The 21,517-nt window shown below is 37.2% G+C and overlaps 3 protein-coding genes across 3 annotated transcripts; all 3 read left to right on the top strand.

Annotated features, from left to right (window-relative positions):
• The first annotated feature begins 1,774 nt into the window (after positions 1 to 1,774).
• On the top strand, positions 1,775 to 8,787 carry LOC113768661. Its single transcript, XM_027313106.1, has 13 exons — positions 1,775 to 2,470; positions 2,895 to 3,038; positions 3,151 to 3,363; positions 3,443 to 3,532; positions 3,688 to 3,804; positions 4,550 to 4,819; positions 5,500 to 5,656; positions 6,117 to 6,194; positions 6,519 to 6,619; positions 6,841 to 7,011; positions 7,542 to 7,616; positions 8,102 to 8,182; positions 8,303 to 8,787. Exons 1-13 carry the CDS (start codon positions 2,081 to 2,083, stop codon positions 8,624 to 8,626), a joined length of 2,211 nt encoding a protein of 736 aa, XP_027168907.1. The 5' UTR covers positions 1,775 to 2,080; the 3' UTR covers positions 8,627 to 8,787.
• Positions 8,788 to 9,767: 980 nt separating this feature from the next.
• LOC113768211 (probable nucleoside diphosphate kinase 5) lies at positions 9,768 to 13,917 on the top strand. Its single transcript, XM_027312477.1, has 6 exons — positions 9,768 to 9,977; positions 10,670 to 10,763; positions 11,218 to 11,442; positions 12,019 to 12,126; positions 12,277 to 12,386; positions 13,448 to 13,917. The coding sequence occupies exons 2-6, from the start codon at positions 10,684 to 10,686 to the stop codon at positions 13,474 to 13,476; spliced, it is 552 nt and encodes a 183-aa protein (XP_027168278.1). The 5' UTR covers positions 9,768 to 9,977; positions 10,670 to 10,683; the 3' UTR covers positions 13,477 to 13,917.
• A 4,637-nt stretch (positions 13,918 to 18,554) lies between these two features.
• Positions 18,555 to 21,312, top strand: LOC113767835. Its single transcript, XM_027312037.1, has 5 exons — positions 18,555 to 18,626; positions 18,712 to 18,784; positions 19,638 to 20,239; positions 21,040 to 21,205; positions 21,290 to 21,312. The coding sequence occupies exons 1-5, from the start codon at positions 18,555 to 18,557 to the stop codon at positions 21,310 to 21,312; spliced, it is 936 nt and encodes a 311-aa protein (XP_027167838.1).
• The last annotated feature ends 205 nt before the right edge of the window (positions 21,313 to 21,517 follow it).

The raw sequence follows: 21,517 nt of genomic DNA, 5'->3' as shown, positions 1-21,517 counted from the left end.
TCCAAATTAACAAGTTTTCATCTCCAATACTTTGATTTTGCTATTTCATGATGTTTTGTGAAAAATAATCATTGTTACTAAATTCTATTATACTCATGCTAGAGTTTAGCCTTTATTTTTATATTTTTAATTAATATTTCCTTTTGATTCTAAGTCAACCAACTAGTAATAAAATAAGGGGTACTTTTTGGTATGAAATATTCTTCTCACTCTTGAAATCATTTTTTTATTATTGATTTTTTTGAATTGGGCTGATTTATTACAAGAACATTAATTTTAAGGAAGGTTAATGATATTTTTAAAATTTCAGGAGAGAGCAGTACCACTGTCAGAAACTTTAGGGGAGGTTTTTGAAATCATTCCAAAGTTTTTTCACGTATTAAAATTAGCATCCTATATTTAATTTTCAAATATTCCACCTTTCACTTTCAAGTGCACTCCAGAGTCACGACTCAGTTCCCACAATTATGAGTTGCTGCAACGAGGAAAATTTTGCTGTTTGTGAACCGGAAAAGGCCTTGGCATTGAATTTGTCTATTTGTACGCCGAAAACTTGGACTGCTATGTCCTTTTGCATTTTTGTGCGCTGTCGAATTTCTGTTGCCATCGCCACGACACAATAGTCAATAGGTCCAGCGGTCCTGGTCCAGCCACCTTGGACCACCGTGGTCCGAATCAATTTTTATTTTCTCGGGCCGGTAGGTGCTCGCTTCTTTTAACCATTAAGTATGACAAGCCATCATGCGTATTAGCCACACATTAATCATCATTATCGGTGTGGCAGACACTAATCAAGTCTTCCGCTTGACTACGACGTACTAGTAATATTATTGCTTTGCATCACCTCTTAAATTATTCAAGTATGAGCACCGCTTCAAAATGTACTAATACAAGAAGAAAGTAAGAGATACCTCGATGTCTTCATTATATACCCTCACAACAAGGAGACTGACTTGTGTCTGAGTTAATGAAAATCGGAGAGGAGAGGCCAGCACGTAGTCTCGATGGACCATAATAAATAAAATAGAGATGACAAAGGACTGTGACTAGCTTTCTTTTTTTTTATTTTTTTGTTGGGAGGGGATGGGGTAGGTTAACTCAAACAAGAAACCATCTAACTGTTTGGATTAGCTGTTTTTTGATAGTGTTTTAAAAATATTCTATTGTAGTAGTAGTATATATAAAAAATTTACTATAGGATGGTTTTTGAAATATTTTTTGAATTATTTTTATTTTTGTATTATTGTAGTATTGTGTTTGAAAAACTTATTTCTAAAAAAATAGGTCAACACAAATGGACACATTTTTTTAAAAATTTTAACTTATGCTTGGTATATCTTCAATTGTAAAATTGGTTCGTAGGCAATTAAGAAAGCTCGTTTTAACTCCTCTTAAATGACTGCGAATATGCTTATCTTGATCACATTCAACCCAATAACCCACAAAATGAACATACTTAGCTTTGTTCATTCATCATCATTATTTTATTTCTTACTGCTCACCTAATACAAGTCCCCAAGCATTTTTAAAACATGGTAGCAAATAACCATTGACTGAAATTCTAGCGTAAACAAACTCGGCTCTCTCTCTCTCTCTCAATGTTCCAATACAACAGTGAAATTACATAAAAGTCCTATTAAAAGGGAGAAAAAAAAAACACTAAAAAAAAGTGCTAGCATACACCTATCCCACGTCAAATGTGTCCATTACCCAAAAGCCAAGCACCACTAGTTAGTAACCACCACCACCAGTACATACAAGCAGAGAAGTAAGTAATACTTAATAGTAGCAGTAGACGAAGGAAGCTCCTCTCGTCTTCCTTGTTTCATCTTTTTCTTCTTCATTCCCACAGAAAAGAAGAGCCCATCAATGATCAGTCGCATTGAAAAAATAAATGCGTCTTTCTAGTAGCACTCTCTCTCACAACGGACGTCTACTCTGCTCCAGCCAGCATCAACTTAGTCCTTTTCCTCATCTTCACTTCTTTTAACAGCCCACGTTAACTAATTCATCCTCATCGATCTCTCATATTAACAACCCAAATTTAAAAAAAAAAAGAAAAAAAGAAAAGAAAGAAGAAATGGCGGACCAGTTCTCAAACTCAGTTGAGCTTGGTCTGAAGCTATCCAAGAGAATTTTCTACGGGAAAGAGAGTTCGGCACCGGCGCCTGCGGTAATGGAGAGAAAGTCAGAGACTAATTGGCCGCTCTTGCCTACGGGGCCGATGGTTTATGCAGTGATATCAGAGCCGTCAATGGTGGATAATCCTGACATACCCAGCTACCAGCCGTACGTTCATGGCAGGTGCGAGCCCCCGGCGTTGATTCCGCTGCACATGCATGGAGTGGCCATGGAGGTTGACTGTTATTTGGATACTGCTTTTATAACTGTCACCGGTACTTGGCGGCTGCATTGTGTTTCTGCTAGTAAAAGCTGCGACTGCCGCATCGCTGTCCCAATGGGCGAAAAGGTCTCTACTTACTTTCTGTTGAATTATTTTTATCATGTTTTCCTGGGAAGATGAAATGAACGGCTATGATGCTTGTTTAGAAGGCCAGGTGGTGGAAAGGAGAAAGCTGGGAGTAGAATTACTGAATTAGTAAGGGAAACGGAGATAGTAAGGGTCGTACTCCTGTTTTTAAAACGAACCGGTCTATATGCTATTGGTTTTTCTGTGTCTACGCTTTTTGGTTGGCCATTCAATATGTGTGTGATTAGATAGATCGTGGAGGAAATTTGTGTGTGGCTTAATTTTGTATTCTGTTGTTTCTGTTTTATTGTATGTTTTCTACTGCTAATTTTTCTGCAACTAGCTCAACCTGCAAAATGGTGTTTCTGCCAGTTTTTGAATTTCTCCAACGTAATTTTCTCAAGTATCATCATTTGGCTAACAGGGTTCAATTCTAGGTGTTCAAGTTGAATGCCCTCTGAGATCGTACTCTACACAATTGACAACATTGGAGGAAGACAGAGAAGCAGATAAAGCTAAAGATGGCTTCTTGTTGAAAGGCCACATATATACTTTGAAGATTCCTCAGGTGTACACTCAGTTAGATTTGGTTATTGATTTTGCTTTCTGCTGCTTTTAACTTTGCAGTTAAATATTTGTTAAATAAGGGTAACTGTGGATTTACTGTTTGCATTTTTCAGGTTGATGGAGGATGTACGCTTTCAGTCAGGATCAGTTGGTCCCAGAAATTGTTGTGCCAAAATAATCAATTGTGCCTCAAGATACCGTTCACTTTTCCGCAGTACGTCACCCCTGTTGGGAAGAAGGTGTCTAAAATTGAAAAGATACTGTTGAATGTGAACTCTGGTATTGCGGTGGAGATTTTCTGCAATAGTTCTAGCCATCCTTTAAAGGTATCTATGTTTTCTAAATTTTAATTACTCAAATCATATACTGAACTGATTTTAATTCCCCAAACAAATTGCTTCACAGCAAGTAAGTCGCCAAGCTGAAAAACTACAATTTTCATATGAGAGGGAAGCTTCTATGTGGTCAATAAATGACTTCAGTTTCATATACAGTGTAAGCCACTTAACATTGATCACGAGTTTTATATGACTGTTTAATTGCATCGATTCTGCCTAAGCTGATCTTTGGATGATGGTGACTTTGATTGTTTGAGATGCAGAAACCTGGTGATGAAATGACTCGTATATTTCTTCTGATGACTGCTTCAGGTTTCTTCAAATGACATAGTTGGTGGTGTGCTCTTGCAGTCACCTCCTCTGCATGACTTTGACCAGAGAGACATGTTTTGCTTTTATCTGTACCCTGGAAATACTAATAACAGGAAGGTTAGACTCTTGATCTTCTCATAGTTTATATGTCCTATCTCCATAAATGCTTCAGTCAGGTAAAAGTTTTTCCTTTTAGGCAAGTCTTTTACATTTCATGTTCATGTTTGCAGAATAATGCTTTTTGTTTGGCCTCGTATTCCCAGAACGTTATTTTCCTACTTTCACCTATATGTAGTCTGCAAGGGTATTTAGTTAAATGGCCCAAATTCTTCACTTCTGTAGGTCTGACTTTGATGTCAAAAGCTAGAAATTTGGCAGGCAGTTGCTATTTATAGAATACCAGATGATATTAACTTTCTTCCTTCATCATGCAGGACACATACTTTTGTTTGCTTTTCCTGAGTTTGGTTTCAGATAAACTTTGTTCTTATAATTGATGCCACTCCATTAGAATATGCGACTTTCAAAGTTTTGCTCATTAGGGGATGCTTAATTTTTTTCCCTTACTGTGGATATAGACGGGCATTTATATTTGCGTGTAGACAGTGTTTGTTTTGAATGAGTTGCTCATGGTCTTCTACCCTTCAGCTTTGTTGCTAGTTTAGGGAGCCTCAGTTTATCTAGTCCGAGGTAGAATATGCCAGACTTAACTTTTTCTGCTTAAAATGGTGCTTAGTTTTGTAACAGGAATACATCCCCTTACTATCTGGTGTAATATCTTTTGTGCCTGTCATCCTCCATCTTTATATTTCATGGAACATGTGGTTGCCCTCTCTTCATTACCTTTTTTCTTATTTTGCAGGTTTTCAGAAAGGAAGTCATCTTTGTAGTTGACATAAGTGCGAGCATGAGAGGAGACCCTCTGGATAAAGTCAAAGCTGCAGTGCTAACCGCACTGTCCAAGCTAAACCCAGCAGACAGTTTTAACATTATTGCTTTTAATGGTCTTAGCTTATTGTTTTCATCGTCCATGGAGCTGGCAACCAAGGAGGTGATTGAAAATGCTAGTCAATGGATTGCTAATAATGTTGTAGCAGATGGCAGTACAAATATTTCACTTCCCCTAAGTCAGGTAGTTAAAGAACTTGGTCATGAATTTATATATGTAATTTTTGTTTTTATTTGACTACATTTGCTGAAATTTTCATTTCAAGAGATGATACAGGAAACAAACTAATCATGAAACCCACAAGTCTAGCATTTGATTTCTCTCAGTTGACTTGTTATCCAGTAGATGTTATTAAAGTTAGAAAAAGAATCTTGGGCTTTTTCGCCTAGTAAGTTGACTGTTGCTACATGACAGCCTGATGCAATTAAAACAAAACCATGGGTCACAATAGCTTATTTTGCAGTACACTTGATTCCCTCCATGAACATCCTTTGACACAGATTTAAAATTTTTACCAGCAGAGCACAATTGTGGACTTAGCTAACAATTTCATCCTCTAACAGTGCCTTTGCCCTATAAAATATGTGCCTTTGATATTCTGATCTAGCATGTATTGTCTGGGTTACCTATGTACTTTGATTGTCATCGTTTGAACAATCTCACATATATCATGTCTTAATATATTTCAATCCCTACAGTAGGGTATGTGTCTGAGATGGTTGTTGAGATTGCTTACTTGCAGAGTACATCTTCAGAATTGGTTAATTTTTTCATCTCTTGAGTATTTGGGTTTCCTGAAGTGAACACATGCTATAGTATTCCAGTCAAAATGTGCATTTACCTTTATAGCTTACTTATTTTAGGCACTAAAGATGATGTCGAAAGCTGGCGATTTGATTTCTCTTATATTTCTCATTACTGATGGGAGTGTTGAAGATGAGCGAGATATTTGTGCTATCGTGAAACATCAAGCCATGGAGGGAGGCTTTAATTCTCCTCGAATTAACACATTGGCAATTGGTAGGTGCATTGCCATATAGTTCTACCTGATTTTCTTTGTTGTTGACAATTTTATTCTAATCCCTGCGAATAGAACATGCCTCAGATTAAACAAAGAAGCGTCTTTATGTTCTTTCAAACCCTGCAAGACTTTCTCTCTAACCAAGTGTGGCACATAAATAAGCATCTCTTCTACAATCACAAGCTTTTTGTTCGCATCATTGATCATGTAAAATCATCTATACGTGTGGTGCTGCATTGTGCAGTGGTTCATTCAGACATTTGATCCTTGTTATTACCATATTACTCATTTTCATATTTAGATGACAAATGATTGAGTTGCATCTTTGTGATATTAATCTTGGTGGCTCATGGGGTATTCAAAAGATCTCCTCTTATGTTTTTGTCTGAACATTCGTCTCTGAACCATGTTATTTGACAATTTCAACATGTAATACTTCATTGGTTTTTCGCTCTTCAGGTTCATATTGTAACCACTACTTCTTGCAAGTGCTTGCCGAAATAGGGAGAGGTTATTATGATGCTGCATATGACATGGGTGAGTTGCTCTATTTGAGCTGACCATGTTAGTGATGTTTTGCCTTGTTTTAGCATTTGCTTATGGATGATCTTTGCTCTTTTTAGACAAATGGTGTGGAAGTAAACAGGAAAGAGATTTCAGCCCATCTGCTTCTTATGTGATGATCTACTTTATCATCATTTGAGTTCTTAAGTGCTGTAGTTACTTTGGAGTTAAATTTTATTTACATTTTTCAACCATGGTATAATGCAAGTTTCATTTACCATTAATCTCAAAGTTATTGAAAACATATAAATCAAATATTCAAGATCTTATGTTTTATCATCAATTTCATGTGGCCAGATTCAATTGACTTTCGGTTGGAAAGACTATTTGATCAAGCATCATCAGTCATTCTTGCAGATTTAACCATTGATTGTCTTGAACAGCTTGATTCACTTGAGGTAAGCTGAACCTGATATTTTTCTAGGCATACAGTGGTATTAGTTGCACAAGTTACATATCAGAACTCATTACAATTGGATATTTTTTCTTCTTGATCTATTTACCACCAATATTTTAAAGTTTATGCTGAACAATCTGATTTCTCCTTTTGGTACTTTTCCTCAGTAATGTGTTTGTCTTTTCTTCAGTTCTAATGTGACTATATCTCTCCTCATTGCAGTTATATCCGTTTCAGCTGCCAGACCTGTTGTCCGAAAGTCCATTACTTGTGTCAGGCAGATACACTGGGAAATTTCCTGACTCTGTAAAATTTCGTGGTACATTGGCTGATTTGGAAAATTATGTTATTGATGCAAAGGTGCAGAAAGCAAAGGATTTCCCGATGGAAAGAGTAATGCTTTTGACTTGACCCATGTGAAGTTAACCTATGCTTTTTGTTATGATGTTTTCCTTGGAATCAGGTTTGACACTCCTGTGGTTGGTACTTAACATTGTTATAAATTGAAACACAAAAGAAAATAAAAGCATATGTTTTATTCAAAAGCATGGCTCGACTCTTTTGCAGCTAGGAGAGTTTGAATTTGTTTTTGGTCCCCAATTATCTAAGAAGTCAGTCTACCTTCTGTCTCACAGACATCCAAATTATCAAGTGCAAGAGTCATTCGAAGCAACAAAGCTTTTCCTTTTTGGAAATAATTGATACCGACTGCTCAAATTGATTACAATGTTTCACAAGTACACTGTCAAATAATGGACTTAACTGATTTATATGGATCTCTGGTTCTTTAGAGGTTTATTTTGAACTAATTGAACAGAATTTATGAGAAAAGATATCAGAAAAATGTTCATCGATCATGTTTTTTCCTGGAGAAAGCTGCAATCAAAAGGATTTCTGTAATCTGATTACTATTTCTATTGCAGATGTTCGCAAAGGGTCAAATTGATGCACTGACAGCTAATGCGTGGCTATCAGAAGATAAACAACTAGAGGAGAAGGTTGGTCTTTACTTCTCCTTCTCATGTTTTGTAGGAAATCTCAACAGGGCAATATATTCAAAAAGTAAGGTTGGCAAGTTATAGCTAGCAGCCAAATCCTCTGGGTGGAGTTCAGTTCATTGTGGGAGAGTGTTTAGTAGCTATCTTAGTTTTGTGCATCTCTATTGGGATACTTTTATGTGTCTGGCCATGCGGCGAGCAATGAAGGCAGATTTTCTAATTCTAAGAAGCATGTTTAGTTGAGGACCACAACCCCAAGAAATCACAAGGGAAATTTTCTTTATAAGATGTTTTTAACTAATTATGTGTGACTGCCTTCTTTTTGTGCTTCTAGGAGTTCAAGATCAATAAAAATTGTCAGTGTCTCTTAATGCTGTATATAGATCAGTTGTTAAAGATGTTTACTTTTTCGCCCATTCTGATCCTGGCATATTTGCTTCTTTTGTTACTTGTATGTTACTTAGGCTCGTTACGTATGGTTGCAGGTTGAGAGAATGAGCTTGCAGATGGGCGTGCCTTCAGAGTACACCAACTTGGTTTTGGTAGAGACCAAGAAGGAGAAGCAGGTGTGCGATTCATGCTTTAATTGGGCTACTAACCTATTCTTAAATTTGCTTGTTTGGTTAAAAAAGGAATGCACATTGATGTTCATTGAAATTGCTGCATGACATCGATTAAATGCGCAGCTAAGTGAATCAAGTGGCAAGAAAATAATAGTCCTGCGTAGAGGGGGGGCTGGCTTTGGTAGCTTGAAGGCCACTGCAGAGAATCTTCCACCAGAAACAGCAGAACCTAAATTGCATGAAACTTCAGAAATGATAACGAAAGCTGCTAGAAATTTGTGCGGCAGAATGCTAGATTGCTGTTGTTGCATGTGTTTCATTCAGTTCTGTAGCCGGCTTAATGACCAGTGTGCAGTGGTTTTGACGCAGCTATGCACTGCGCTTGCTTGTTTCGGGTGCATGAATTTTTGTTGTGAGGTCTGTTTTTCTTGTGACTTCTGCGGTTAAGAAGCCCCGCAAGAATGTATAGCTACCCTTCTTTCAGTGTACACTTTAATGAAGGGTTTTGTGTGTATATAACTATATATATATATACGCATAGATACATGCCTAGACTGAAGACGTTTCGGTTTCTATAATGTTCTATTCGTTGATCATCATCATCATCATCTCTCTCTCCCTCTCCATTATCTTGTCATGTCCATCGAATCCAAAATATGTTGATTTGTGACCTGGATTTTCTGATTGTAACATTAAAATATTGGGTTTCCTTTTAATTTGTGATTACAATTTTTTTTTTTTAATGGAACATGCAGATGTAGGTTTAGCACGGCAGAAGAAAATCAAGGAATTTTGAAAATTCTAGAAACTGAAAATATGAGTCGTGGCAAAACTTGTAATTTGGTGATGAGAAGCGGATGCTGGTACTAGCTTCCCCTGTCAAAACAATACATCCATAGATCTGAAGTCTCAGGTTGTGGTATAACATTCGAACGTCAAGCATGCCATTATATTTATATGCTTCGAGTAGTGGGCACTTATCATCATATTCCTTCTACAAGAGGTAGAGGAATTGTACAATTGACGCTCACAAAATCCCAATTACATTTTGAGAATTGGCATATGTCATAGATCTTGATAAACTTCTGAAAAGCCAACGACTTCTCCTGATAATTTACACTAGGAGTGCACTCGAGTCGAGTCAAATTCGAATAGTGTACTATTCAAACTCGACTCAAGATAGAATAATTGAGTTTCAGTTCGAACTCGTCGAGTTTTTGAAAGTCAAACTCAAGTTCGATTTCAGTTTATTTTACTTGATCTCGAGTTTAATTAAATCTAAATTAAGTCTAATTAAACTCAATCGAGCCTATTCAAATCTAATCGATCTCAACTAATAAAAATTAATATTTACACATAATTTTAAAAAAGAATATAATTAACATTAGACAAATATAATTAACATTATAATAAAAAGAATATAAAAATTAACTTTAGACAAATAGTTCGAACTGAAGTTGAAACCTTGACAGAGTAGCTCACGAGCACAAGTAAAGTTACTTGATTTAGCTTCACTACTAATTCACATGAATATATAAGGAGATAATTGTAATCTCAAAAATATGAAGACCAAAAAAAAAAAAAAGACAGAAGGGGATTTGATTTGATTTGATTGGCGGAATCCTCGGCGAAAAACAAATAGCGAATGTTTTTTCCTCTCTGACACCGCCCGACATCGTCCCGTAAACTCAGTTCTGTTCATTCGGGAGCCGGTCAAAACACAAGAGCCGCCGCGAGTATTAACAAACAGATACTTTTAGTATATTTTTCGCCCACTTAAATTTTCCTCTATTCACAGGTAAATCACTTCTCTTTCTTTCTTTCTTTTTTTTTCTCTTTTCTGCTCAATTATCAATTCTCTTCGTTTCTTTTTACTAGAATACCATTGTTAAATCTTATAGGCTGCTAGAATTTATTTTCCCTGGCTGCTGCAACATAGTATTCAATTTCAGCGCCTTTCAATCTTACACACGAGTCCCATTTTCATTTTCTTGGCAAGGAGATATTAGCAAACTTCTGTTCAGATACTCCATGGTTTCATCATAAGAATTAAAATCCATCCCAGAATTGATTATAAGAATCATAAGTGGTAATGAAGGCAGCAATGGTGCCAATGGGGAGATTTTGATATTAATTGTCCTTCATAAGAAAAAATGATGGAGTCGTTTGAGAAACAAAATACGTTCCGGGACTTGATGTTTTATTATTTTTTTTTGGAGCCTACTTCTAACACAAGTCCAAAGATTGACTTTCTCTGCTGGAAGTCAATTTCCTCGGTACCCATTTCAGTTATAATTACCAGCTTCTGAAGTCGATGTTGAAGAGAGTGACTTGTGTATTTTCTAAAGATGATTAAACAGTCATTTTTTTATTTGTGTATCTTCTAGAGGTGATTAAACCGTCATTTTTTCCTGGTTTTTATTAAACATAAAAATGATATATTGTACGTCTCCCGTGCAATGATCTTTTTTTTTTTGGGTATTCAATCAGTTTGATGCTGTGAAATGGATCTTCACTTCATTACGTTCTTCGAAGAGTTCAAGCTTCTTTTCCTTCTCGTCTCAATACTGCCTTGTCTTCAAACGTAAGCAGATTCTACTGTCACGAGCTGAATCTTCCCAACGCCCATCTCCCCCTCTTTCTGTGTTTTCTGCAATTGCATTTCCCGTAAGTAGATACTTTATCTGTTGATGAATTTATTAATTATCAATTCTGATCTCTATGCCAACTTCCAATTAATGAGCTTTAAGAATGTGAGTGATTTACTAGTTTCCTAGGTATGAGGTCGATGAATTGTGATCTCTATAGTAATTTCCATCCAATTAATTAACTTGAAGAATGTGATTTACTAGTTTCCTAGAGATGAGCTTCATGAATTGTGATTGTTATACTAATTTCCAAGTTACGAGCTTTATTCCAATGAGATTTTTCACTTATATGCCAATATCCAAGTTGTGAACTTTATTCCAATGCAATTCCTTAATTATGCCTACATGCTAATTTTTGAGCTATGAGCTATGAACCCCATGCTAATGTAGGTGTTCTGCGGAATCAAGTACAGAAAAAGACTTGACATTTGCTATGATAAAACCAGATGGAGTGTCTGGAAATTACACTACTGCTATCAAGAAAATCATTTCAGAGTTTGGTTTTGGCATCACCAATGAAACTACGGTTCAGCTCGATGAGGAGACTGTGAAGGATTTTTATGCTGAGCACTCCTCGAGAAGCTTCTTTCCAGGCCTTGTCCGGTACATGACCAGGTATTCTTGCCTCGTGAATCATTTCCAGCCCTTTAACTTGGTAGATGGGTAGGAATTTAATGTGGTATTTGCAGTCTGCTTATTTCAATTTTTTTTATTACAAATTGACTTTGGACTTCAATTCGAATGCAAAATGGCAAATCAAGCTTGTAGATTTGCAACTGAGATTGCTCCAGTATCTTCTATTGTTGATTTATGGAAGTGATGCAATATTTTTACACGGTTTTTTAAATCTTTATCTGGTTATTTTTTCCCCTTTCAACTATTTCAAGAACCAATTGGCCTTTGCATGTGGGAATCTGAGTTGCATTGCAGTGTGTGAATTTGCCGAATTCCAGACTTGAACATGATGACTTGGTCAAGACAGTCTATGTTATCAATAATTGGAGATTCCAAAAGATGGCCTCGGACCTTTTAAAACAAATTTTTTCTCCCACAACATTTGCTTTCATGTTCTTTGTTTTAGTGGTCCAGTGTTGATAATGGTTTTGGAGAAGGCAATTGCTCTTGCGGATTGGCATCTCTCTCTCTATCTCCCTCCCTCCCTCCCTCCCTCATGTTCTTTCTTTGTGTTAGTGGTCCGGTGTTGATGATGGTTTTGGAGAAGGCAAATGCTGTTGCTGATTGGCGTGCTTTAATTGGACCAACAGATTCCCAGACAGCTAAGGTTACACACCCTCACAGGTTTTTTGCTGTCCTCTACTAGTCTGTTCTCTTCTGCCAATCTCATTTCTTCTCATCCACTTTCCAAGTCATTATTTGTAGAGAACTTTTCAAGCATATTTCTTGCTATATTGTTATTTATTTATGAAGTTCTTTTTGCTTCTCCTGCAGCATCAGAGCCATGTGTGGCCTGGATTTACAGAGGAATTGTGTTCATGGGTCAGATTCACCTCAATCTGCAGTGAGAGAAATTGCCTTTTTCTTTGAAAAGTCATCATCAGGTCAGTTGTGCAATTTTAGTTGCATAGCTAAACATTTTCTACATAAAAACTTTTGAATCTTAATTTGAAAGAATCCAGAAGTATGCAAAAAGAGGCATACGTCATAGGAGTAGCAAACCTAGTTGTAGACTCCGTAACATTTCAATACATGTCATTTTTATGATAAATTTGATGGTTAAGACTCCATTCTAGTACATGATCCAACATTTTCTTTTGATCTGTTCACCTTTGTCATTCTACCTCAACAAAATGTACATTAAATACAAGGAGCAGTTCTTAAACAGCTTTGTGTTCCTAGTGTTCCAGATATGGCTTGTACAACATGTTGGATATGATAAAGTAAAAACAACATGTGAAGAGAATAGCTTAATAGAAAATCAGTACTCAATGTGCATGCAATCAAGCTGAGACAGTGCTGATTGGTGTAACTTGGGGAAAGTGACTTCCTGTTCTGGTCATAGTAACAAATGCGTTAACTTGTGATCAAAGAGTTGGTAGCCAGATATAAGCAGACAGGATATGTAAACGAAATTCGTGCAGCAGGCTTCCAATATATAGTGAGATAGGTATTCTTGGATCAAGTGAATTGATGAAGTATTTATACATGTTTTTTGCTTTTTTGGTTAATATGAAGTGACAAAAGCAACACCTACTACCATATTCGTCATGTCTAATTGGTCCTCTAAAAAACAACTTTATGGAATTCTGACGTAGCATTCTCTCGTAATCTTTTCCATCTTTCAAACATGATTTGATAGGTAATGCTTTTGAGTTGATTGCGGCACCTTCCAAACTTTGTAAATGATTGGTTAAGCTATGTGTCAGTATTTACAACCTCTGCCCTTCTGGATGAATTTAAGACTGGTTTTTTTGAAGATGCCATAAGGTTGCCTCCCTCTCTCTCTCTCTCTCTACTAGATATAAGCCGAGACATCATTTCACTAAATATTACAAAGAGCAGTATTCAACTTTGACAATAATTTTCTTCATCTCCTGTTTCTATATTGGGAAGTCTTTCGCATTTTGTGTGTGTGTTGCTTCTTATGTTTTTCATTCTGCAGGGTTTCTTCTGAAGCATGATGAATTGTAATGATCTAAACACTTGGAGTGCAATAATTATTAAGTCATCAACAGCGTCTTCTGCCAGGCTTAGTGCCCATCATTTAACTGGTGAGAGACACGTTTTCTTTTGGGCAATAGGAGCATAAAAATCTGCTTGGGAATCGAAAACTAAGTCCTTGTGATCTTGTAAAGCTTGCTTTATCAGCATGAATTGGATGAATTCTTTTTTTTTTTTTCTCATAGTGGAAAGCTTTTGACAATGAAGGTGCTCATTCACTGTAGTTTGAGTGGGAAATTTGTGAATCCAAAACCAAATTCGTATGACGTAGAAAATATCTATAGTAAATGATTACAGAATAAGGAGAAAAGAGAATCACTTGTATTGCAAGTGATTGTGTTTCAGCTGATTATAAGTGAACAAGATGTCTGCCACTCAATCAATGGGACAATGATCTACTTTAGCATTGTATGATCTTTCTTCTGTGTGCACTTTTCTTTTGTTCTATATTCTGGTTGTGGTGAATTGGGGTGGAGTGAGGGATTTTTTCTACCTTGATGTTGGAGTGTTGGTTTGATTATCTATAGGATAGAAGGATTTAAAGTCTGCTTTTCAGATTTTGAGTAGAGTCAATTCAGGACATTGCTTTGTCAAGTATTGGCAAATGCCAGGTAACAGCTATGGTGTCACTGTACATTATGGTATTGATATTTCAACTACATAAAATAAGTGCTGCTTCCACATTTCAACACATTGTCCATAGTTGTGCTGGTGAAAACAGTACTCCACATCTACTGTCTTTTAGTTCAGGTGCTTCCATATACTAATCATATTCCAGGGGACTTTTCAACTTGCACATTGAGTGGGATTCGAAGATTTTAGTTCAGATGGTGGAAGGGTGGATGCACTGTCCATAGACTGTTCAGAGGGAGCTTGAGCAGCTTATGCATTTTCGTGTTCATTTCTCTCAAGTTTCACATTGTTTTCGTGAAGCTAATTTGCCCGCTGACAGGTTATCTATTGTTGTGGTGCTTGATGCCTCTGACAAAGTTTATGACTCATTTTCAACTTTTTAGATTATCACTCAATTACTCCCCCCTTAGACCTTAAAGTCTTGGGAAGAACCTTGACCTCCCACCAAACTTGCCACTTAATTGTGGCTAACACCTTTGGGTGGCTTCTTTCGACAAAATTCCCGTCGATTATACTCCCCCTGTTCTTAGATTATGTTAGATTAGATTATACAACTGTTATCGTTGTGAAAAAAAAAAAAAAATTCCTTGGACATAGAAAACTCCGTCCTCCACCTTGAATTGCCCTCCATTATCCGTTTGCCAAACTTCTTTCTATTACTGCAAAACGTTGGACAAACTTTTAAATCCACTATCTTTTAGTAAACGCCAAGATTAAAAGCAAAATCATATATAGTAATCCACACTCAACTTTAATGCATGTCAACGATCATATGTAGGAGACAAAGGTTTTGTTAATTCTAGCACGTACTCACAAACAATCGTATACAAACAGCATCAAACATATGTAATGTATGGAGCCCATGAAAACCATCAACGGCACTAAAGAATTAAGTAAGAAACAAATTGCACTCGTGTCGTATGACTATGAACTATGAACCCCCAGTTCAATCAAGGCAACAACCTGCAAGATGCAAGGAGCGAATTGAGCTGATGCTTCCATCCCGCAGCACTAACTAGTCTTTGGCCGAGAATTTTTTGTTTTTAATTTCCCCTTTTGCTTCCCTAGGAGGATTTAGGAAGGAGGCGAGTAGGGATCGTAGGAATGTTAGAAGATGGAATGGAAAGAAGTGCCAGTCAAACAAGGGAGGGTGGGAATTGGAAAATTACAAAAGTCCATGGAGGATAGAGGTCCACATCATGCAGTGCCTTAAACTTTTGGGCAACTCTTGTACGACTTTCCAGATTTGGCAAGTCTCTCGTCCTTCCGCGCAGGGTATCAGTTGGTTTCCAAACCTCTACACAATAAACTACTAGTAAATCTCATTTCTCCCCAATCACACCCTCACATGCATGCCTCCCCTTCATACTCATTGCTTCTTCCTTCCTTCCTTTCTTTCTTTCAGGATCTTTTTTCTACTTAAAGGTCTTACATGCATCTCGAGGATAGTTCAGAATTTAGAAAGACTAGGTAGGAAGCAAGTTGGTGACCAGTAGGGTGACGTGAATCTCAATTCCCCAACCCCTCCCCTGCCCCCTCCTTTACCACTACTGCATGCGCACAAATATCTATCTGAGCTAATTTAGCATTAACACTTGGTCTTTGGTTTTTTCACCCAATCTTTTGCTTGTGATATTATATTTACACCTCACTCAAAAGAATAGGAATGCATTTTCTTGGTGCCAGTTCTTCCTTGAACATTGCCAGAAACTCTCTACCGAAAGGAAAGGCCCTTCATTTCTCGCAGCTGAAGATTCAGATATTAATGACAATTAGGAAAATATACATCAGCTCTCTCCTCTCTATCTGGCCCTGCAAGTTTCAGCAGTAATAAGTGGTTTCTTTGATTTCTATCATCTTAATGATAAGTTGGTGAATTTGCAGTAGAGTAGCTCCCTGGCCCTTGAATATTAATGACAGAAATTAGTAGTTGTGCGTAGATAATATTTGCGTCCAAATCACAGTTAGTATACTGCCAGCGGCTGGAGCGGGATCACATGGTAAGTGTCTTGAGGGGGAGAAGCACCATTTTTAATCCTCCAATCAGATGGCTTGGATTAACTAAACATTCTTCTTGAAATTACAAAAGAACTAATAAGTCCGCCATTGAATACCTCTGTCTCTCTCAATCTATCTCTTATCTGTATTATAGCATGCTTATTCATATATATATATATATATATGTATGTATGTATGTATATACAGAGTACTTAAAGAGCAGAATCCAAGTTAAAATCTTCTTGGGGCAACAGAAGCAGAGAAAGATTATTGTTTCAAGTCTGAAAACCGTACGTATAAAGTAGCAGTAGTAGAATAATAAGATGAGACCTCGTCAAACGCTTAGACCTAAGCTACTACTGCTAAACTAATCCATCCAAGATTGATTTAGCATAGTAGAAGCATTAAGTGAGTGTTGATTACCATTTAACAACGCCAGAGAGAGCGAGAGAGCTTCCCATTGTCGTTGGCAGAACGAGAAATGAAGTCAACCCGACCCCTTTGGTACACGTGTTGATCCGACAACAATTGATCAAGTTTCTTTGTCGCGACACGTATCAATTTGTCCGTCTCCTTTTTCCATTTTTCGTTTTCTATACTTAAAAATAAATTAATATTCTTCTTGGCATGCCAAATCTATCCCCATTACGTTCGTCTACGAAATTTTCTCATCAAAATCCATAAATAAAAGTATGCTCTCGTTAAAATAGATCCCTAAATACTTTTTTTTTTTTTTTCTGTTTTGGTCAAAATGAAGTTAATAATTATAAGGTAAGCGTAATGAATGTAATGTGTGCATTCACATATTAAATTAGATTTAATTTGAGCACAATAACAAATACCGATTGGACTGAACGCCTGTTAGAAAAAATACTTCAGATCCCTAATAATAATGAGTTTATGCATTTTTTTTCGAAAGTGATCATAAATAAAGCGTAAATTAAATAAATATATTAAGCAATGTCCAGTGGTTATTCATAAGAAAAATACCATCCATTTCTTTGTATATTGCTTGAGCAAAAACATGCTAGCTCACGCATCAATATCATGCCTTTCCATAACTGTTCTTCCCTTTTAATTCTTTTTTTTTTCCAGCTAACATTCTTGGGGTGGATTTTTTGACTATTTAGCTGGTTGACAATACATTAATGGTTTCAAAGGAACAAAAACTACTGTTTTGAAGCAAACGAGTTGCAAGGAAAAACTGAGTAACCTTAGAGTCTGTTTGGATACCAAAAATTTTCTAAATAATTTAATTTTGCTTACATTACAAACATATTTTTTAATTATTTTTTTTTATTTTACATACATCACACTAGAAAAAATGTAACAGTAATTATTTTAAATAATATTTCAAGAAATTTTCTATCCAACTTACACGTACTCACCAACTCACCTCAAAAATGGTGGAGGAAATACTAACAGTACATAATTAAACTAAAAAACTCGCACGCAACGCTGCCATAAAGCATATTGTGTCAAGTAAGAGGAATATTGCTCAACGTTCTACAAAAGGTGAATCTACCAGAAAGGGGAAAACGAAGAAAGTAAGAAAAGAATTGCATAATATTCTATGCGTTCCTCCGGTACAGCGCCTCAGTCCCAGCAATTCTTCCACCTTTCCCAATGATGATTATTTGCAGTACGAACCAAACCTGAGATTATGCTAGTCCATAGAAATGAATAAAAGTGATCATTAAAAGTTAATAAAATCCCATGATCAATAGCTGGCGGTTAAGTGAGGTCCTAATGCAGCAACGTTTACGGCTTCAACCCCTGGCATCATCATGACCATCGGATCAATTCTTTTCGAGATCGAAGAACTTTTTAAAGAATTGCTTCAAGAAATACCACATTGCATTCGAATGGACTTAAGCAGTGCCACGAATGCTGACTTAGAATTCAGCACAAGTACGCCCGCAAAATGCTCACCCATGTGTGGGAATACTAATAATAGAGACTAACCTAACAAATGGGCTTAAACATCATCTAATGTTAAAAGTGGATGTCTTTCTAGCCAGTGGTACTAATGTGGCGGGCTAACTAACTTCATGGTATATTTGGTGAGGATCAGTAGATTTGAGAGGATATTAAGGTTGGCAGCAGGTAGAGTGGGAAATGAGTTCAGTTGTCAAAAGGCCGCGTTTAGGAACTTGAACCAATAGGAAGGAGCTCAGGTTGGCCGTGGTTTTCATCACAACAATATCCAATATATATACATATATATATAGTATATCCTTATTTATCTGATCATTACTCCCAAAGCTCAGCTAGCCCTAATTGGCTTCTAGGATCTGTTAAATGTTACTATTTCTGTCAGCGTTTTTGCCATAGACCATACCTGACTCTCCTGCCTCCGGAACTCTTCCACAAGGTGGGAACAAGCAATAAGTAAACCATTTCGGCCAACGTTGTCTATGCAAAATGAAGGTGAGAATCAGCGAAAGGAGATGAGTGTTCTTGATCGATCAGAGCCTCGTTACTGTTACGTAGAATTCATTTTCTTTTTATGCCCCTTCCGCTTGGTGTTTTTGGCTTTGGTGATGGAATACTAAAGTATGGCTTGTTTTGCAGTTCTTCAACTGGATGCAAAATAAGTTGAATGGCGGACAAGCCAACAAAAAGCCAAATGCAGTTCCTGCTGCAAGTAGGTGTTTTCTTTTCAAGCTTAATTTTCCTATGCTTTTCAAGCTTAATTTTCCTGTTTTTGTTCTTTATGTTCTGTTTTCGGAGTGCTCTTTTCAGGTCCATGTATAACATCCCATTGACAAGGAAGAAAACTTGACTTGTGATAGTTTGTTATTGTGAATTCATGATCCCCTGATAATATGTAAAAATGACCTCAAATGCCACAGGATCAAATGTATGAACAAGTATATGTGATTTTCTTAATCTGGATCTATTACGGAGTACTCTTGGAACTTATTTTTCTTAACTTGTGTTGTTGAGTGGTTCATTTGTTATTACGTTTTCATCCCCCATCATCTTCCATCCCATGCATGTTTGCTTCTCCCAAGCTGTTCCTTCGGTCGCAGTCTAAGAATAATAATTTGAAAACAATAGATCGCAAACACCTAATATCAGACCAAACTTTCCATGGCATGGCATGGCATACATTTACTTGTTTGCTGGTCATGCAGGTTAACTAGACTGTAGAGGTAGTATTTCTGTCACATGGCCGGTTGCATCCTCCCAAAAGGTTAACTAGTTCGAGGGTTAATCTTGATTACTTATTTTTCTGTTCCCTTCAGAAAAGAAAGAGAAGTATTGGAGATTGAGATGTGTTGGAAATCGTCCGGGTAAAAGAGGTTTCTACAGGGCGACAAATTTGTCTTCTTGTGATAAATGATCATTTGTCACTGTAGCGAAAGCTAAACAAAATAGACTTGGGAGCTTGCTGAAACTCGGTTAGGACATACATGATGAAGATTCATTAGATTGATTATAGCAAGAAGCTAGCACCTATGTTGCCTTGATCTAATTTTTCCTTGAACATGCAGATCAAACAAAATTTGAAGAACCCGGCAAAGAAAAATTCAGCGGCTGGTCTAACGGGTTGCTGGCGATCGGAACATTTGGTAACAGAGATCGAAGGGAAGACGAAGAGATCCAACGCGCTGCCCAGACTGCAGAAACTGATAGTCATGAAATCCTTCAGGAAGATCATGAGCAATGCTCATCTCCTGACGATTTAACAGAATTCACACCTGAAGAAGTTGGACAACTACAGAAAGAATTGACAAGGCTCTTGAAAAGGAAACCTACGTCTACCGCTGCTACAAAAGCAACTCCCCTTGAAGGATCAGAAGTTGCGGCTGATCTTCCACTGGACAGATTCCTTAACTGCCCATCAAGTTTGGAAGTTGATCGTACTATTTCGAATAGATTCAGCGTTAATTCAGATTATAGAGATGAGGAAGACATTGACCGAACTATCAGAGTGATTATCGGGAGATGCAAGGAAGTTTGCATGGAAAACAAGAAGGCGGCTATCGGAAAAAAGTCCATTTCCTTCCTGCTCAAGAAAATGTTCGTGTGCAGAAGCGGATTTGCACCAGCTCCCAGTTTGCGAGATACGCTGCAGGAATCAAGAATGGAAAAGGTAATCAATTCTCCATTTATCACTGGATTGCATTAGTTGATGGTAATACGGTGGGATTGAGAAGGCGTGACGCCTTCTAACTAAGAGACGAACTTTTGAGGTAGCAATGAGGCGTTTTTCACGATCTTAATAGTTCGCGCCTTTTTCCCAGCCTCCTATTTACAACTCTACATCAAAGACCAATAGGATAGAGCTAGCGCAAAGGAAAGAAAACTAATTTTACAAAAAAAAAAAAAAAAAAAAAGCCAGCCTACGACGGAAGCACCCACGACGCGGGATCTGAAACAGAAAATGGGCAACGGATCTTCTGTTCTATATTCTGTGCCACTCTCTATCTCACTTTTTATTATATTACTATTTCTCTTACATGAACATCATATTTTAATTCTTTTTTATTTTTTTAAGATTCAATAACTATTAATTGAGTAATACACAAAATTTAACGAACTCAAAAAATCAAAATGCTTGATCACAGAGCGTGATCTGCTGGAGGGTTGGGGGGAACTGCTTGATTTGCTGTATTTGGACAGAGCCTTATGAGGCCCGGCCCATTTTAATACTGAAACCTTAACCTTAGTAGCAAAGCCTTGACCTTAACCATCGGACGGACCAAGGCTTCGTAGGCTGCTGCTGCTGGTGATGAAGCCAAGGAGTACTCCAAATTCCGACTTACTAGCATAGTAAAAATGACCTCTGCTTGCTTTCTTGATGTAGTTACACTCCAATCCAATGCAGTGTACCCTTTTTCTAGGACTTACTTTTGTCTTTGAAGTCAATTAATGATACTTACTTGACTACAGCTTTTGAGGACAATGCTCTCCAAAAAGATGTACCCACAAAATGCTTCTAGAGCATCATCGATGAAGAGGATTTTAGTGGACCGGCACACACAGAGGGGAGAAAAAGAGGACGAAACCCAAGACAAAATACAAGAAGTTTGTAAATGGGTCAAGACTGATTCTGAATGTAAGTTCTGAATATATATATATCCTCCTTCCCAATGTCAGATGTGGCACTAGCTAACTTGGATCTTTATTTTGTGCCTTGCAGTTATTGTTCTCGATTTAGATTGACCTCCTCCTCTTAATGCTTAGCAATCCCCAAAGATGCCGGGTTTTTTTGGTTGAGGAGGAGGGAGGGAATTTACAAAAAGAATAAGAGGACGACATTCTATTTAGCTCCTTGGTGAGTCGGATCATAAAGTTCCGAGTGAAGGAATGAATGGAAGAGTTTTGAACTTCATGAGCTCAGTGTCTATAAAAGTCTCAGCACTATCAC

This window comes from Coffea eugenioides, chromosome 4 (assembly GCF_003713205.1).
Source record: "Coffea eugenioides isolate CCC68of chromosome 4, Ceug_1.0, whole genome shotgun sequence".
NCBI lineage: Eukaryota > Viridiplantae > Streptophyta > Magnoliopsida > Gentianales > Rubiaceae > Coffea > Coffea eugenioides.
The sequence above is the reverse complement of the archived record's forward strand: the minus strand, read 5'-3'. Positions and strand labels throughout refer to the sequence as shown.

Bases quoted from the DNA above. Each gene is read 5' to 3' on its own strand.
- LOC113768661 (XM_027313106.1), top strand. From the start codon at position 2,081: ATGGCGGACCAGTTCTCAAACTCAGTTGAGCTTGGTCTGAAGCTATCC. The intron at 3,364-3,442 runs GTATCTATGTTT...ATTGCTTCACAG, and splicing joins GTTCTAGCCATCCTTTAAAG to CAAGTAAGTCGCCAAGCTGA. The intron at 3,805-4,549 runs GTTAGACTCTTG...CTTATTTTGCAG, and splicing joins GAAATACTAATAACAGGAAG to GTTTTCAGAAAGGAAGTCAT.
- LOC113768211 (XM_027312477.1), top strand. From the start codon at position 10,684: ATGGATCTTCACTTCATTACGTTCTTCGAAGAGTTCAAGCTTCTTTTC. The intron at 11,443-12,018 runs GTATTCTTGCCT...TCTTTGTGTTAG, and splicing joins CTTGTCCGGTACATGACCAG to TGGTCCGGTGTTGATGATGG. The intron at 12,127-12,276 runs GTTTTTTGCTGT...CTTCTCCTGCAG, and splicing joins AAGGTTACACACCCTCACAG to CATCAGAGCCATGTGTGGCC.
- LOC113767835 (XM_027312037.1), top strand. From the start codon at position 18,555: ATGCAAAATGAAGGTGAGAATCAGCGAAAGGAGATGAGTGTTCTTGAT. The intron at 18,785-19,637 runs GTAGGTGTTTTC...TTGAACATGCAG, and splicing joins AAATGCAGTTCCTGCTGCAA to ATCAAACAAAATTTGAAGAA. The intron at 20,240-21,039 runs GTAATCAATTCT...ACTTGACTACAG, and splicing joins AGGAATCAAGAATGGAAAAG to CTTTTGAGGACAATGCTCTC.